This window comes from Dipodomys spectabilis, unplaced genomic scaffold, assembly GCF_019054845.1.
Source record: "Dipodomys spectabilis isolate Male_0828 unplaced genomic scaffold, ASM1905484v1 ptg000125l, whole genome shotgun sequence".
Lineage (NCBI taxonomy): Eukaryota > Metazoa > Chordata > Mammalia > Rodentia > Heteromyidae > Dipodomys > Dipodomys spectabilis.
In genome coordinates, this window is record NW_024870802.1 from 10,701,191 (window position 1) to 10,718,664 (window position 17,474).

Genomic DNA, 17,474 nt, shown 5'->3' on the forward strand with positions numbered 1-17,474 from the left:
GCCACCAGCACCCAGTTCTTTTTTTCTTTTCTTTTTTTTTTGTTGGTCATGGGGCCTGAACTCGGCCTGGGCACTGTCCCTCAGCTCTTCAGCTCAAGGCTAGCACCCTACCACTTGAGCCACAGCACCACTTCCAGCTTTTTTCTGCTTATGTGGTGCTGAGGAATCAAACCCAGGGCCTCATGCATGCAAGGCAAGCACTCTACCACTGAGCCAACTTTCCAGCCCCTTTTTTTCTTTTTTTAAACAGCCAATATACCTGGGTTTTTTCTTTCAGTCCTGGGGCTTGAACTCAAGGCCTGAGCTCTGTCCCTGAGCGCCTCTGAGCTCAAGGCTAGCACTCTACCACTTGAGCCACAGCCCCACTTCCAGCTTTTTCTGCTTATGTGGTACTGAGGAATTGAACCCAGGGCTTTGTGCACGCTATGCAAGCACTCTACCACTAAGCCACATTCCAAGCTCAAACTTTTATTTATTTATTTTCTTTTGGTTGGTCATGGGGCTTAAACTCTGGGCTTGGGCACTATCCCTGGGCTCTTCAGTTCAAGGAGAGCACTGTACCAATTGAGCCACAGCGCTACTTCCAGTTGTCTAGTGGTTTATTGGAGGTAAGAGTCTCACGGACTTTCATGCCCGGGCTGGCTTTGAACTGCAATCCTCAGATCTTAGCCTCCTGGGTAGCTAGGATTACAGGCGTGAGCCACCAGAGCCTGGCTTTCATACTTTTTTAAAAACATAAACCTTTTTTTTTTCTTTGTCAGTCATAGGGCTTGAACTCAGCCTGGGCATAGTCCCTGAGTGCTTCAGCTCAAGGCTAGCACTCCTCTACCACTTGAGCCACAGCGCCACTTCTGGTTTTCTGGTAGTTTCGGAGCTAAGAGTCTCATGGACTTTCCTGCCGGGACTGGCTTTGAACCGTGATCCTCAGACCTCAGCCTCCTGAGTAGCTAGGATTACAGGGGTGAGCCACTACGCTCTGCTTAAACATAAACTTTTTCTCAATTTCTTAGTAAATGAAGAACTATTTAAAGTTCTATTTTAAGTTCAAAGTAGAGATTCAGGTTGGATAATGGAAATGTCAAGAACTGGGGACATAACTCACTGGTACAATATTTGCCTATTTTGCACGAGGGGCTGGGTTCCACTTCTAGCCCCATAAGGAAAAACAGCACAAGTTCTTGTCTGATAATGACAATGTTATTTAACAAGAGGAACCTGATAAACACAGGTAAACATGTCCATACATTAAAGTCTTCATCATGGTACAATCCTCCAATATAGGCATTCATTGGAATTCAACTCCCTTCACATTTAGTAATATCATAAGTAAACCTGCTGATAATTAAGCAAAATTACAAAATGAAAAAAGGTCACCTAATCAAAAGTCACAACAAGAAAGGAACCCTAGGAATGCAGGTCAAGGCAAGAAGCTGCAGCTGGCCAGATATCATACTTTTTGCCTGATTTTCAAGTAGAAATTTGCTATAATGAAGAAAAGAAGCAACAGGTATTACCCATCAGTGCCCAGCTGTGTGTGTGTATGTGTGTGTGTGTGTGTGCATATGTGTGTGTGTGTATGTGTGTGTGTGTGTGTTTTGTCAGTCATGGGGCTTGAACTCTGGACCTGGTGCTGTCCTGAGCTTTTCAGCTCAAGGTGAGAGCTCTACCACTTGAGCTATGGCACCACTTCTGGTTTTCTGGGCTGGCTATGAACTATGATCCTCAGATCTCAGCCTCCTGAGTAGCTAGGATTATAGGCAGGAGCCACCAGCACCTGGCCATTCTGCTTGTTTTCTCTCACATGCAGACACTAGATCTAAAGTACACTGGGACAAGATAAATTATACAGGACTGTAGGCATTCACATACAGTGAGATCAAAGGAGGATATTTTTAGGGGAGGAACACAAAAGTGCAATGCCTGTGGGCATTTGGTTATATAAAATAATATTTATCAAAATGAACTAAAACAAAAATCTCAATAAGAACATAGTTACTTCATTTTAAGAAGTGCTTTCAAAATTTACCCACCTAGCTTCTTTTCAGGAAAAAACTGTACAATTTTTTTTCTTACTTAACTTTTGGAGATGAAAATGGAAACTCAAACCCAAAGCCTATAGTATATAAGATATTCTCTCTTCAGCACCAGGCAAAGTGCTATTACCCTCTTATATGCCATTCTATTTCAGCAGGTGATTTAGCTGGTCCTGTAGATCTGATGACTGTCCAACACTAGAAATCAGAATAGAGAAAGTGTTTCTCTGAAATGAGCAACAAACATTTCTTTGTACAATCTATTTATCCATTAATGCATAAATATAGTCACAGATAAATAATGATTTCTATCAGGCCCATTTTGTATCTAGAAGTATTTAAACTAAGAATTGGGGATAACAGCACATGCCTGTAGTCCCAGCTACTTGGCAAGCTCTAAGGTAGGAGCATCACTTGAGGCCAGCCTGGGCAACACAGTAAGACCTCATCTTAAAGTAGAGGAAAAAAGCCTTTACTACAAACAAAGGTTTTTCAAAGCTAATTGGTAATGTAAGTAATACAGCAAGGGAAAAGTGTAATCCATCACTTAAAAAGTGGATTTATACCCCACAACCGACCAAAAAAGAAAACAGGAAAAAGTGGATTTATGCCAGGTGCTGGTGGCTCACACCTGTAATCCTAGCTACTCAGGAGGCTGAGATCTGATCGGGGTTCAAAGCCAGCTTGGGCAGGAAGGTCTATGAGACTCATCTCTAATTAAATACCAGAAAAATAGAAGTGGTGCTGTGACTCAAGTGGTAGCACTAGTCTTGAGCTGAAGAGCTCAGGGACAGGGCCCAGGCCCAGAGTTCAAGAACTACAACCCACCAAAAACAAAAGTGGATTTATGACTTCTAGCACTTTTACTCTATTTAAAAAATATAAGGGATGTATAAGGTTTTCTATTCCTTAAGGTTGGCCTGTTCATCCTGTAACACTTAGAAACCTTACTGGCAGCGAATCAGCTTACTGTATGCCTTTGAAATACAATATGTTCTTTAAATCCTATGAGATGATAATGTAAAATGGTGTGGGTTGATAGGAGTTCTGCACTGATCCTGGTGCAGCAGTGCAATTTCCCTCAGGCTGCTTCAGTTGAGTCCCACAACCCTACCTTTGGGGATTACTTACTTCTTCTGAATAGCTTCTTGCCTAAGTCCAAAAAGGAAAGAGAAAAACATACATAAGAAACCCAGTGCTCTCGGCTCTCTCTCCACTCTCTCCACTCTTTCCTAGCTCTTTTCTCTCTCTTTCCCAGCTCTCCCAGCTCTCTTTCCCAGGCCTTTCCCCACCGTGTGGAGGGCCAAGATGGCCTGGTGCCAGCCGGAATGATGAATAAACCTTCCCCTTACTTGAAAAAAAAAAAAGAAACCCAGTGAACTAGCAGACGTTATTTCTGGCTTGTCACATTCTACATTTCTGTCCTAGGATTGCGCTATTGAGTCTAGCTGAGTGCAGAGCTGCTAAAAAGATGGCTTCTGAACTTGCAGAGGCAATAAACTCCATGCAAGGCTTCAATTTAGTGTGAGCACAGGGGAATGTGGCTTAGTGATAGCATACTTGCCTAGCATGCATGAAGCCCTGGGTTCGATTCCTCAGTACCACAAAAACAGAAAAGGCTGGAAGTGGTGCTGTGGCTCAAGTGGTAGAATGCTAGCCTTGAGCAAAAGGAGCTCAGGGACAGTGCCCAGGCCTTGAGTTCAAGCCCCAGGACTGGACAAAAAAATAAAAAAAAAAAATCAATCAAGACTTAAATTCCCAATCATACACTTACACTATAAAATAAATTATAAGTATATAACCTTAACTACATAAAATATTTTAAAATAAAACAAAAGCAAATTAACATTTTTTTCAAAATTAGATGAAAAAAAATTAAAAATTGAATTCACAATTTTAACAAAGCTATCTCTATAGTTCCAAATCTCCTGATGGCTTACATGTGGCTAGTGCTATGCTACACAGAAAAATGTAAAAATGGGTTACCATCACCACTAAGGCCCAGACAGCTGGCAAGTACTAAGTAAGAACCTCCAGATGCCAATCACAAGATAGCAGGGCAAGGGCTTTCAGACTAACACAGAGAGGGTCACAAAAGATGGACCCTGCCTCTGATCTGATCTGCAACCCCAACTTCTGGGGTAGGAGGCATACATCTCCAGGTCTACCTTTGCTCCCACCCCTGTCTCCCAAGGACCCCTATGGAAAATGTGGGAAGCATGAAAGTAATGCACAAGGGCTGGGGACAATGACTTTGCGACAAGCCCATTGCTGGAGAGGGCATACTCACTGGTACTGAAGATGTGTGGTTATAATTGCCATCTTCCTTAAACTCTGCACAAGACAGAAACACAACATTCCACTCCCCTGTAGCCATACAAAGTATGGTTATAACCCCCAAATCTTTTAAAATAAAAATAGTTTCTCACATCTTCTGAGTGCAGGATGGCATCTTCCTGTAGCACCATGTTTCGGGCTGCCTGACCTAGCAGCTGAAAGACAAAAATCAGATGGTGAAGATCATGATTCCCGAACTGCAATCTTGTCTCTGCAGCCATTCTATCACTACCCTCCCTGCTCCAGACAACCTTACACACACTCAAATATAATGGAGGCTGATTCTTCATTAGTTCAGGTAAAGAATGTCACTGGCACTATGGCAGTTTTGGCATGGGCCTACTTGGGTCCATGACCTGAGTAATCAAGTGCTCCTAACTGCTGCAGCCTGGGCATGATTTCCTCATCCAGTACTGAGAGGAGTCATGATTCCTCACTTCTGATTCTTCAAAGGCAGATTGGAGACGGTTCAAGGGAAGTGAGAGCACAGAAGTTGGCAGTGGACTGGAAAGTACAGAGGGAAAATAGCTATTTAGAAATAAAATGAGCCAGGTGTCAGTGGCTCATACCTGTAATCCTAGCTACTCAGGAGGCTGAGATTTGAGAATTGTGGTTCAAAGCCAGCCCAGGCAGGAAAGTCTGTGAGACTCTTATTTCCAATTAACCACCAGAAAACTGGAAGTGGTACTGTGGCTCAAGTGGTAGGGTGCTCTCCTTGAACTGAAGAGTTCAGGGACAGTGCCCAGGCCCAGAGTTCAGGCCCCAGGACTGGACACCCCCCCCCCCAAAAAAAAAAACCAACCTGGGTTCCATCCCAGCATCACAGAGGCAGTGGTGGGGAGAGAAAGAAACAAAGAAAAGAGAAAGGAGAGAGAAAAGGAAGAGAGGGAGGGAGGGAAAGAAAAAAAACAATAGAAGGAAAAAGGCATAGAAAGATGAAGATAGCCAAATGGGGATAGGGAAGAGAAAAGGAGATTTCCACGAATTCCAACAGAGAAAAAAGCAGATGTTGAAGTCAACAAGGTGGCCTGAGGTCAAGGCAAGGCAAGCTGAGATTAGGTGAAGTTCCTGGCCTCTGGCTGCACCCTGCTCCAGACTTACCTTAAATATAGCCTTATCAAGGATGTGACGTGCAAGTGACCAATCCAAGATTTACCTTAAATCTAGCCTTATCAAGCATGAGACGTGCGTGCTACCAATCTCTCCCTGTTCCCCTGAGCTAGAAGATTCCATGAAAAGGAACAACTTCAAGAGTTAACCAGGAACATCAGTATCATGGACTTTCCAAGGTTCCTTCCCCCAGGCAGCTATTTTCCCATTAAAGTTTTAAATTTAGTAAAACTTTATGTACTTCTTTTTATTTTTTGCCAGTCCTAGGGCTTGAACTCGGGGCCTGGGTACTGTGTCTGAGCTTCTTTTCCTGAAGGCTAGCACTCTACCGCATAAGTCATAGTACTATTTCCAGCTTTTTCTGTTTATGTGGTACTGAGGAATCAAACCCAGGGCTTCATGCCGTGCTAGGTAATCACTCTACCACTAAGCCACCTTTCCAGCCCCTGTACTTCTAGAGACCCTCCATGGGCTGAGAACATGGTTTAATGGTAGAATACTTGCCTAGCATGCATTAAGCCCTGGGTTCGATACCTCAATAACTCATACACAGAAAAAGCCAGAAGTAGCTCTGTGGCTCAAGTAGTAGAGTGCTAACCTTGAGCAAAAGAGGCTTAGGGGCAGTGCCCAGGCCCAGAGTTCAAGCCCCAGGACTGAGTGGCCAAAAATAAAAAGGCCCTCCACCTTGCCCCTTCTTCTCCCGGTTCTCTATCACTCATACGTAGTGATTTTTACTCATTTTTGGTTTGTCTTGCCCTTGCTTTACTTATTTATTTTGCTGGCCTAATTATGAGTCCTTTATTATTTTTTCTTTTTAATTTTTAATATAATTTTGTTGTTATTATTAAGGGATTTTACAGGAGTGTTACCATTCTATAAGTTAGGTAATGAGTACATTTTTATTTATATAATTTTTAATTTTTATTTTGTTTATTTTTTTGACAGTCATGGGGCCTGAACTCTCAGACTGGGCGCTGTCCCTCAGCTCTTCTGCTTAAGGCTAGCGCCCTACCAATTGAGCCACACCACTTACAGCTTTTTTTCTGCTTATGTGGTGCTGAGGAATCGAACCCAGGACCTCATGCATGCAAGGCAAACACTCTACCACTAAGCCCCAGCCCATGAGTACATTTTTTATATAGTTATTTATTTTGTCAGTAGTGGGTCTTGAACTCTGTCCCTGTCGCTATCCCTCAGCTCTTTAGCTCCAGGTGAGCACTCTACCCCTTTGAGCCACAGTGCCACTTCCAGTTTTCTGGTAGTTAGTTGGAGATAAGTCTTACAGACTTTCCTACTTGCACTGATTCTGAACCTCGATCCTCAGATCTCAGGAACCTAGTGGCTAGGATTACAGCCATGAGCCACCAGTGCCAGGCAAGTATATTTCTTTTGTTTCCCCCCTAGTTTCCCTCTTCCATCCCAACCCACAAGTTACAAAGGTCATTTTCTACATAGTCTATACTGAATAGCATGGTTGCATTTGTTAACCCTTTCTCCCTCTCTTTCTGTGCTCCTGAGCTTCTTTTTAAAACAGTAGATACAGTTAGCAGCTGATGGCTCACAACTGTACTCTTAGTTGCTCAGGAGGCTGAGATCTGAGGATTGTGGTTCCAAAGCAGAACAGGAAAGTCTGTGAGGCAATTAACCACCATAAAACCAGTAGTGGAGGGGCTGGGAAGATGACTTAGGGGTAGAGTGTTTGCCTTGTATGCATGAGGCCCAGGGTTCTATTCCTTAGCACCACATAAACAGAAAAAGCCAGAAGGGGCGCTGTGGCTCAAGTGGTAGAGCTCTAGCTTTGAGCTGAAGAGCTGAGAGACAGTGCCCAGGCCCAGAGTTCAGGCCCCACAACCTGAGAGACAGCGCCCAGGTCCAGAGTTCAGGCCCCACAACCTACAAACAAAAAAACACCCCCCCACACACACAAAACAATAGTGGAGATGTGGCTCAAAATGGTAGAGCACTAACCTTGAGCAAAAAGAGCTCAAGGAGGGGCTGGGAGGGTGGCTCAATGGTGGAGTGCTTGCTTTGCATGCATGAGGCCCTGGGTTCGATTCCTCAGCACCACATAAGCAAAAAGAAAAAAAAGCCGGAAGTGGCGCTGTGGCTCAAGTGGTAGAGTGCTAGCCTTGAGCTGAAGAGCTGAGGGACAGTGCCCAGGCCCAGAGTTCAGGCCCCACGACCGGACCCAAAAAAAAAAAAAAGCTCAAGGACAGTACCCAGGCCCTGAGTTCAAGCCCTACGACTGATTTAAAAAAAAAAAAAAATTGTCAGGCGTTAGTAGCTCACGCCTATAATCGTAGCTACTCAGGAGGCTGAGATCTGAAGGTCGCAGTTCAAAGTCAGCCCGTGCAGGAAAGTCCTTTATGTCCAGTTAACCACCAGAAAACCGGAAGTGGCACAGTGGCTCAAGTGGTAGAGCACTAGCCTTGAGCTGAAGAGCTGAGGGGCAGCCAGAGAAAAAATAAATAAAAATAATGATAAATAAAAATACAAACAAAATCAGCCCGGGCAGGAAAAACCTTATCTCAACCACCTCCATACAGAAGTGGAGCTGGGGCTCAAATTGGTAGAGCAATAAGCCTTGAGCACAAAAAGCTCAGGGACAGTGCCGGGGCCCTGTCACAAAAAACAAGGAAACCTGTTGGGGATGTGAATTCTTAGGGGGAAGGGTGCAGGGAGTGAATGATGCAGGGGTAGAACCGCTGTAGTGTCTGGAGATGCCTCCCTCATAAACCTGATATAAGCACCCCCCAAAAAAATCACTAGAAATAACACCCCCAAAACAAATAATTGTTTAGAAGTCCGATTCCCACCCTATCACCAATCCTAACCAAAGACTACATTCCCCAGAACGCACCACGCGCGAAGCACCGCTCCAGGCCTACACTCCCCAGAATGCAACGCGCCCCGTTCCCACCGCCGAAAGACCGCAAAGACTAGGCCGAGCGAGGCCACTTCCCGCTCACCTCAGAGCTCCGGGAACCCTTCAGCACCTGCTTGGTGAGCGCGATCACGTCCGTACCACAGGTATTCACCTTCTCCGTGAGAAGCCCCTTCACTGACTGACCAAAGCGGGCTTGCGAATCCTGCGCTCCAGTCGCCATCGTCTCACCTACCAAATGCCTCCGCACCGACGACGGCGCATCGCTAGGGCCAAAAGAGATGCAAAGCAAAGGGCTCCGAGATAGCGTCTCTTTTGTGACCCAGGAGGAAAGAATGGGTGCATGCGCAGAGCAAAAGTTACTAAATTCATTTAAAATGCTCAGTTGACATCCTGAGGAAGACAAGAGAAACGTTCCTAGATGGGAAAAGGATAGTTTTCAGCATGTGTATAGCATAAAATAAGAAGGGCTACCTTACATTCCCCTTTCGATTATTTAGCAAATGTGTGGCTGCAAATTACTTAACCTGTCGTCTTACACTGATCAGTAAAACAAGTCATTTCAGAGTCTGGAGGTACCAGTGGTAGAGCCCTTGCTACCATGGTTGGAGCCCTGGGTTAGGTCCCCAGTACTGTAGTAATAGTATTATAGTCTACAAAGCGTTCTGAGGATGACCTAAGATCGTTCAGTTCGATTTTTACAAGCGTGAAATAAATACCACATGTTAGGAAAGTGGAGGGGAAAGAAGGTACAGCCCCGACTTGATTTCAACAAGCTAGGACTTCCTGCCGGTATGAAGGTTGTGTAAAGAGCTGGGTTCACTGGGCTGGGAATGTGGCTTAGTGGTAAGTGCTTGCCTAGCATGGATGAAGCCCTGGGCTCAATTCCTCAGTACCACATAAACAAAAAGCTCCCAGTGGCGCTGTGGTTCAAGTGGTAGAGTACTTGCCTTGAGAAAAAAGCTTAGTGACAGTGCTCAGGCCCTGAGTTCAAGTCCCAGGACTGGCAAAAAAAAAAAAAAAGCCACCAAACCAGAGGAGGGGGGAGGCCTCAAGAATGGGGTTTCAAGGGGTCTAGGCAGTCTGCTCATATCTTTGGTGAGTTGCCTGACATCTGTATGCACCTGGCACAACAGGGTGGAGGTCAATCCTTCATGTTCTATCTTTGGATACATAGAATAGGCCAAGGGGGCAGAGGCAAGTTCTTCACCAGACACTTTGCTAGGCTGGAGATAGAAAAGAAATGAGATACAGTCATTATCTCTGTCAAGCTTGCAGACTGATGTTATAAAGATCAAGAACAACCTAACAGGAAAATGGCCAAGGAAACCAACAGATGACTCAAATAAAATAAGTACAGATGACCAATAAATGTGCAAAATTCTCAGCATCAATCATAACTTTTTTTTTTTCTTTGTCGGTCGTGGGGCTTGAACTCGGGGCCTGGGCACTGTCCCTCAGCTCTTCAGCTCAAGGTGAGCGCTCTACCGCTTGAGCTACAATGCCACTTCTGGTTTTCTAGTGGTTTTTATTGGAGAGAAGAGTCTCACAGACTTTCCTGCCTGGGCTGGCTTTGAACCGTGATCCTCAGATCTCAGCCTCCTGAGTAGAGTAGCTAGGATTACAGGCGTGAGCCACCGGCACCCAGCTTCAATCATGACTTTTAATGACAAATATCCTCTTTATTTTACCAAAATCAAACTGATAGTTTGGAAATTAATATGTATGATGCAGCTCATTCAAGAACTTGAGAATAAGCTGATAATCACATTGAAATACCTAACTTCCCACTGACCCGTTTTGTAGTAAAGGGCCATGCAGAGTTTCATGATAAAGGAAAATCTGGAGATAAAGAGTAAATACACACCTGGTATAAACTGTTAAACTATAACCTTTAAAGCCTACCCAGGGCATGATGCCCCAAACTGTCACTTTCCTTGAAAGAAATTGTGCCGTCATCTCCTTGTAGCCCAGTTGTCTCTTTATCTGATTAGTACCTGATCATACTTAAAATTTGCAATTTCTGCCTTTAACACCCCTTTACCTCCCAGCCCCCCACCCCCACTTAATTTCCCCTGGTCTGGAGAGTCCCTTTGTTATTGGCATGATAACCAGCTCTCCAACCACCTGGCTTCAATAAAGGAACTAAAAATTTCTCAGTGCACAGTGCACCTCTGTTTGACTTGCCCAGAATCACTGGAAGGAAACTCTTCTATATGCCACACTCTCCTCTCCTCTCTCTCTCTCTCTCTCTCTCTCTCTCTCTCTCTCCTCTCTCCTCTTTTCTCTCTCCTCTTCTCTCCTCTCTCCTCTCTCTCTCTCTCCTCTCTCTCCCCTCTCCCTCTTTTTTCGGTTGTGGGGCCTGAACTCTGGGCCTGGGTGCTGTCCCTGAGCTCTTCAGCTCAAGGCTAAGTGCTCTACCACTTGAGCCACAGCGCCACTCCAGTTTTCTGGTGTTTAATGGGAGATAAGAGTCTCACAGATGGGGCTGGGAAGGTGGCTCAGTGGTAGAGCGCTTGCCTTACATGCTTGAGGCCCTGGGTTCCATTCCTCAGCACCACATAAGCAGAAAAAGCTGGAAGTGGCGTTGCTCAAGTAGTATGAGCGCTAGCCTTGAGCTGAAGAGCTGAGGGACAGCACCCAGGCCCAGAGTTCAGGCCCCACTACCGACCAAAAAAAAAAAAAAGAACTGTTTTCTGGAAATGGAGTAATTCAAGCCAGGCACTAGCGGCTCCTACACCTATGAGTCTAACAGCTACTGTTCCATATAACCCAAAGCTGGCCCTGCCTGTTTTTCTGAAGTGTTAATTACAAGAGAAGGAGAAGCAGCTGGGTGCCGGTGGTGTAGAGGGGAAGGGTCTCCTAGACTGTTAAGGTCCCAGAGTGTGTGAGAAAAACTAAGCCGAGAAATTGACTCTTTACTAAAAACAAAGAGAAGCCATAAAGGGAGACCTTTTTTTTTTTTTTTAATTTTATTTTATTTTATTTGTGAACATACTGTACAGAGGGGTTACAATTACATGGGCAGGATAATGCGTACATTTCTTACCAAGCATTGCAGCCTCCTCCTTTGTTTACCCTTCACCTCCCTTCCCACCCTCCCCCCTCCCCCCCAATCCCAATCCTTCTCGTTCCCCCCTTTCCTCCCCCCAAGGGAGACCTTAAAAGGTATTTTACATGGACTTTGGCCCTATCTCATACCCTGCCCAATTAGAATGGTGCCTGCCCTGTGACGTTGCGCATCCATCCCACCCTGTGATGGGTTGCCTCCTGCTTCAAGGGAGTAGATGCCTCAGTGTGCACATTGTGTATCCTTCTGTAGCTGTCTTTGTAATAAATCTCCTGTAGCTGTCTTTGTAACAACCCCAGTTTCAAGGGTGCAGGGGCATATGACATTTTGTTTCTGGAATGTATAGCCCCACGAGTAAGAATATCCACCTGCTTTGTGTGGGGACCCCAAGTTCACACACCAATTCAAACCAAAATGATAGGTTAGTTGAAACAGTTACTATGAGATGGACTGTAACTCCATTGGCCACTGACATAAATATGCAATCTTTATGTGTGTATTACAATCCCATTGGTCACCTGCGTGTGGCCAGGCTTGATCACGTAGATTTTGCCTTTAAAAACCCCAGCTTGTGGGCTGCTCCGGGACGCAATTTCAGCTCCCAAGTCTGTGCTGCATCCCTGGCCAGTCAGCCATCCACTTCCCCAGTAAAGTCATCTTTTTACTTGAGGCTTTCTCTGAGTGGTGGGCTCTTTTCTTTTCCCCATCACAGTGGTTCACACCTGGCTGAGATCTGAGGATCGAGGTTCAAAGCCAGCCCAGGCAGGAATGTCCATGAGACTCTTTTTTTTTTTGGTCAGTCATAAGGCCTGAACTCTGGGCCTGGGCGCTGTCCCTCAACTCCAGCTCAAGGCTAGTGCTCTAGCACTTGAGCCACAGCGCTACTTCCAGTTTTTTCTGCTTATGTGGTGCTAAAGAATCAACCCAAAGCCTCATGCATGCAAGTCAAGAACTCTACCACTGAGCCACCTTCCCAGCCCAAGAGAACAGTTTTTATATGTCAACTTTATAGTAATAATTTATGAACCATGCCCTGTGCCTGATAGACTAATGTCTATCAAAGTAACACTTTAGCTAGCTCCAGTGGCTCACACTGGTAATTCTAGCTACTCAGGAGTCTGAGATTTGAGGACCGGGGTTTGAAGCCAGCCCAAGCAGGAAAGTCCTAAGACTCTTATCTTCATATAGAGGTGTGGCTCAAGTGGTAAAGCACTAGCCTTGAACAAAAAGGCTCCCCAACAGCAGTCAGCCTTGAGTTCAACAAGCCCCAGAACCTGCACAATAAATCAATGAACAAATAAATACCACAGAAATAACACCTGGGGGAGGGGAGGGGGAGATGGGAGGGCAGGGATGGTAAAGGGAAACAAAGGAGGAGGCAACAATGCTTGATAAGAAATGTACTTATTACTTTGCTCATGTAATTGTAACCCCTCATATGGTATTTTCACAATAAAAAAACTTATTAATTAAAAAAAAAGAAATAGCACCTATAAGCAAATATTTTAATCTAGAGTCCTCTAGGGTAAACCTGTACCTATAGGTTAATCACAGCTTTCCCAAGGGGAAACAAGATGGTGCAGACCTTGTATCCTAGCACCATTGTGGCAGAGCAGAGATGGATTCTTGCCACTGGAGGAAGCATGGCAGTTCTATCATGGCAGCTTCCTTGTCCTGATGCTTCCTATAATGTCCATGACTGAAAGATTATTAGACTTTGCCAGAGAACCACGCAGACATCCAGGTACAGAGAACAAAGAAAGGTTTATTGCCAGGAAAGGGGGCCGGCAAGACCCCTCACAAGGGAGAAGTGAGAAGAAGCTCCGGTTATTGTCTGGGGTGACCTGTATAACCTAGGAAGTTTGGGAGGGGCTAGGAGGCGGAGACCCTGGTGTGGACGTGTGGGCCAGGAGCTTCATCATGGTGGACTAGGATTTATGGCTGCTGTCCAAATAGTAGATAAGGGTTCTGCAGCTGCCCAGACCTGAAGGTCACTCTAAGGGGCTCTTGTTGCCTTCTATGGTGGTAGCTGCCCCAGAGAAGCGCCATCCCAAGGTAAAGGGGTTTGGAGGTTGATTATTTACTGCCTTTACTACAGGAGCCTAGTGTTGCCTAGGAAGGGAGCATGCTAAGCTGTGGAGAAGGGAAGGAGTGGACTAAGCTATGGGAAGGAAACTCATTTCTGCTAACAATGACCACAAGATTTTCCCAATGGACTTTCAGCTAGACTATAAAAACCTGTATTCTGTTTATGTCCCAACATACGCACAATACAAACGAGGAAAAAAATCTTGCTTAGGTCTACAGAGACTGAGATGGTGGAACCTATTTAAGGGACTCCCCCACCCCCCTCCACACACAAACTATGGACTTTCACAGCCTGCGGAATGACAGAAAACAAATGGTAGACCTGCTCTAAGTTAGAGCAGTAGTGACTCAGAGTAGGAAGGTTCCAGAGGTAAGAGAAGCAGAGAGGCTTAACACTTCCAGAGGCATTTAGGAGAGTCAGGAAAGGATTCCTGGGGTCTTTGTGGACTTTTTATCTTGGATGTGACAGGTTTGTCCAGCCCTGGAATGCGAAAGGGACTGAACATTTAAGTTATCTATATTAGGAGAGAGGTGGATACCCGGAGGGACTGAAAGAAAGGAGTAGATCTTGGGGTGGGGGAGATGCCTGTGGGGAACTAGAAGATGGGTAAGGCTCTTAGGAAAGGCTTTTGCCTGGAGGATTTGGAAGAAGGGTGAAGGACTGGAAGACAGGTTGGAGCAGGCCAGTGGGGTAGAGGAGAGCTGGGGACTCTAGTTTCTAGAATATCAAGGCAATTGAGTTTTAGGGAATAAGGCCAGGCACATTCCACCTTCCTCCTGGTGGTCCTGATCCTGAGAGAGAAATGTGAAGACCTGGACGTCAGGAAGCTCAGACCATTTAGAGATTATGGCAGGAAAGGTCAGATTGTAAAATAATGCTGGGATTAAGTGTGTCATTCTGAGGTGGAGCTGCTTGAGCCAGCAGTTTGTGAGCTGGTCATGAAACACGTTACAAAGAATAATTCAGTTTCCTTTTGTTTGAGAATTAATTTAGCTCAGTGAAAGCAACCCAGTGGTGAGTCTGAGGGCAGGGAAGAGGCTGTTCCCATGTTGAGGAGGGATTTGGGGCACCTAGGATACCCTTTCCAGGAGAAAAGGGGGTTAAACATTCATAGGGGGTAGAATCAGGATTGATGCCTCTAATACAGCATTTCCCTTAGTTAGATAGACCCCCAAATCAGGTCATAACACTCAAGACAAGAGGTCTTCCAAGATGTACTTGGGGTTATACTCCAAAAGGTGAGGTCAGAGTGCACAGTCCTTACCAGACCTGATGAGAGAACTCGGGGATGCTAGAAAAGAACAAAAAGCAACTGCCACTATTGCTGAGACTCACACAAGGCAGGCAGAGACTGAAGACTTGATAGGAAGATTTGGAAGCAAAAGAGTGAGGAGAGGGGTAGAATCCCCATTGGGAGTGGAGAGTTGAAAGGGAGAGAACACAGCTTCTTCACGCTCATTGACAGTAAATGGTACACTCCTTTTTCCTATGGGGTTTTTTTTTTCAGGCTTTGCCCAAGAGTTACCCTGGCCAGAAACCCTCTCATTTCAGGAGAAGGAGGTTGTGCCATGGAAGAGTCTGTGTTAGGCTCAGGTCCTTCATCCTAAGGGCAGTGTTTTCCAGGGAATCACCCTTGCCAAGTGGCAGTTGCCACCAAGTCTGAGTGTAGTAATACCAAAGGTTCTGATGGGGAAAGGAGGGAATTCTTGAAATCTCCTGTGAAGGCCACCCAAATGTCTGCTGTGAATTTTGGGGGGGAGCAGTGAGTTGGTAAAAGAATTTACTGAGGGCTGGGAATGTGGCTGCCTACCACGCATGAAGCCCTAGGTTTGATTCCTCCATACCACATACACAGAAAAAGCCAGAAGTGGTGCTGTGGCTCAAGTGGTAGAATGCTAGCCTTGAGCAAAAGAAGCTCAAAGACAGTGTCCAGGCCCTGAGTTCGAGCCCCAGGATTGACAGAAGAAGGAAAAAAGAATTTACTGAGCCAGACACTGGTAGCTTACACTTGTAATCCTAGCTACTCAGGAGGCTCAGATCTGAGGATTGTGGTTCAAAGCCAGCCTGGGAAGGAATGTATGTGAGACTCTTATCTCCAATAAAGCCACCAGAAAACTGGAAGTGGCACTGTGGCTCAAGTGGTAGAGCACCAGCCTTGAGCTGAAGAGCTCAGAGATGGCGCCCAGGCCCAGAATTCAAACCCCACAATGGACTCCAAAAAAAAAAAAGAATTTACTGAGATAGGAAAATGGGAGCAACCAAGATTTGTTAGGATACTAGTAACAAAAGAAATGGCAGTCAACAGGGCAAAGGACCATAGTGCTGAGATACTTTATCTTAAAAAGCAACAGTTTTGACCTGACATTCCATTCTGGGTATAAATACCAAAATATAATATCTACATCCTGTTTATGGAAAAAAATCACCACCTGCCAGCAAACTGCCAGGCACAAACTCATCATTTATTTGTGATAATAAGTATAGCTGTAAATATATCAAGTCATATGAGAAAAGCCAGACACAGAAGCTTATTGATCATATCAAATGTAATTCCTTCACGTGAAACTACAAAAGGAGTATCCCAAGACTGAGATGAGGTAGGCACACTACTTGTCACCTGGTCATGTGTTATAAGCCTCATACAGGAAAATGGCCACAGGCAAGGACCTCTGCCTCTTTTCCCAGGCTCCTGATTGAATGCAGTTTCTCCTGTCTGTGACTCATAGCCTACTTCAAAAGAACACTTGAATGCCCAGACCTGCATTGACAACTTTATACTCTGAGTGGCTCGGTATCTATGGTTTGTAAAACTTATCTAGTTCCCTACAGAGACATTTTCTTACAACTCTATCAACTTTCTCCTGTGCCTTAGGCATAGACCATCTGAACTCTGTAAACCTCTTCATCTTTGTTTTTTTTTGTCAGTAGTGGGCTTCAACTCTGGGCCTGGGTGCTGTCCCTCAGCTCTTCAGCTCAAGGCCAGCACTCTACCACTTGAGCCACAGCACCATTTCTGGTTTTCTGGTGGTTTTATTGGAGATAAAAGTCTCACAGACTTTCCTGCCCCAGCTGGCTTTGAACTGTGATTCTCAGATCAGGCTCCTGAGTAGCTAGGATTACAGGCGTGAGCCACCAGCACCCAGCTTTCTTTAGTCTTTTAATAGACATTGGGTAACACACACACACACACACACACACACACACACACACACACACACACACATTTTGTATGTGACTCTATAACATGCAACAAATCGAACAGGTCTAGCACAAACTAGATATCAAGATATAATTACATACCACAACAGACACACAGGACATATAATAGTTGTTCTTACAACTGAAGACCAAGATCATTCCATGAAACAGCCGTTAACTTCCAGAGAATGAATCCCTTTATCAAATGAACAGGAAAAATGACACCACTATATATGCTCCACACCTAAGGCATCATTACGATTAAAAATGAAGCTGGGCGCTGGTAGCTCACACCTATAATCTTAGCTACTCAGGAGGCTGAGATCTGAGGATCAAGGTTCAAAGCCAGCCCATGCAAGAAAAGCTGTGAAACTCTTATCTTGAATAAACCACCAAAAAACCAGAAGTGGTGCTGTGACTCCAGTGGTAGAGCACTAGCCTTGAGCTGAAGAGCTGAGGGACAGTGCCCAGGCCCAGAGTTCAGGCCCCATGAACGACAAAAAACAAAGATTAAAAATGTCAGTGACACAGGTCATGATGACTGATCATTTTGAACAATGAGCCTACACAACATAATTTAATTCCATTCTGCACTAATGAAGTACAAAATTGTTGAAAAATATCTTTGGCTAACTTATGACACACTAAAATATACACAGTCTCTGCCTATTACAACAGAAGCCTATTATAGTCAGATGTGTGATGGCTTTGTTCCACTGTATGGAGTTAAAAGAACTGGCAAGTCAGAAGTGG

General features: G+C 45.0%; 1 protein-coding gene across 1 annotated transcript; it reads right to left on the reverse strand.

The window, feature by feature from the left end:
* Window positions 1-982: 982 nt before the first annotated feature.
* Borcs7 (BLOC-1 related complex subunit 7) lies at window positions 983-8,630 on the reverse strand. Its single transcript, XM_042689386.1, has 6 exons — window positions 8,450-8,630; window positions 4,463-4,525; window positions 4,324-4,367; window positions 3,165-3,185; window positions 2,164-2,231; window positions 983-1,482 (listed from the first exon to the last, which is right to left on the reverse strand). Exons 1-5 carry the CDS (start codon window positions 8,585-8,587, stop codon window positions 2,180-2,182), a joined length of 318 nt encoding a protein of 105 aa, XP_042545320.1. The 5' UTR covers window positions 8,588-8,630; the 3' UTR covers window positions 983-1,482; window positions 2,164-2,179.
* Between the last annotated feature and the right edge of the window lie 8,844 nt (window positions 8,631-17,474).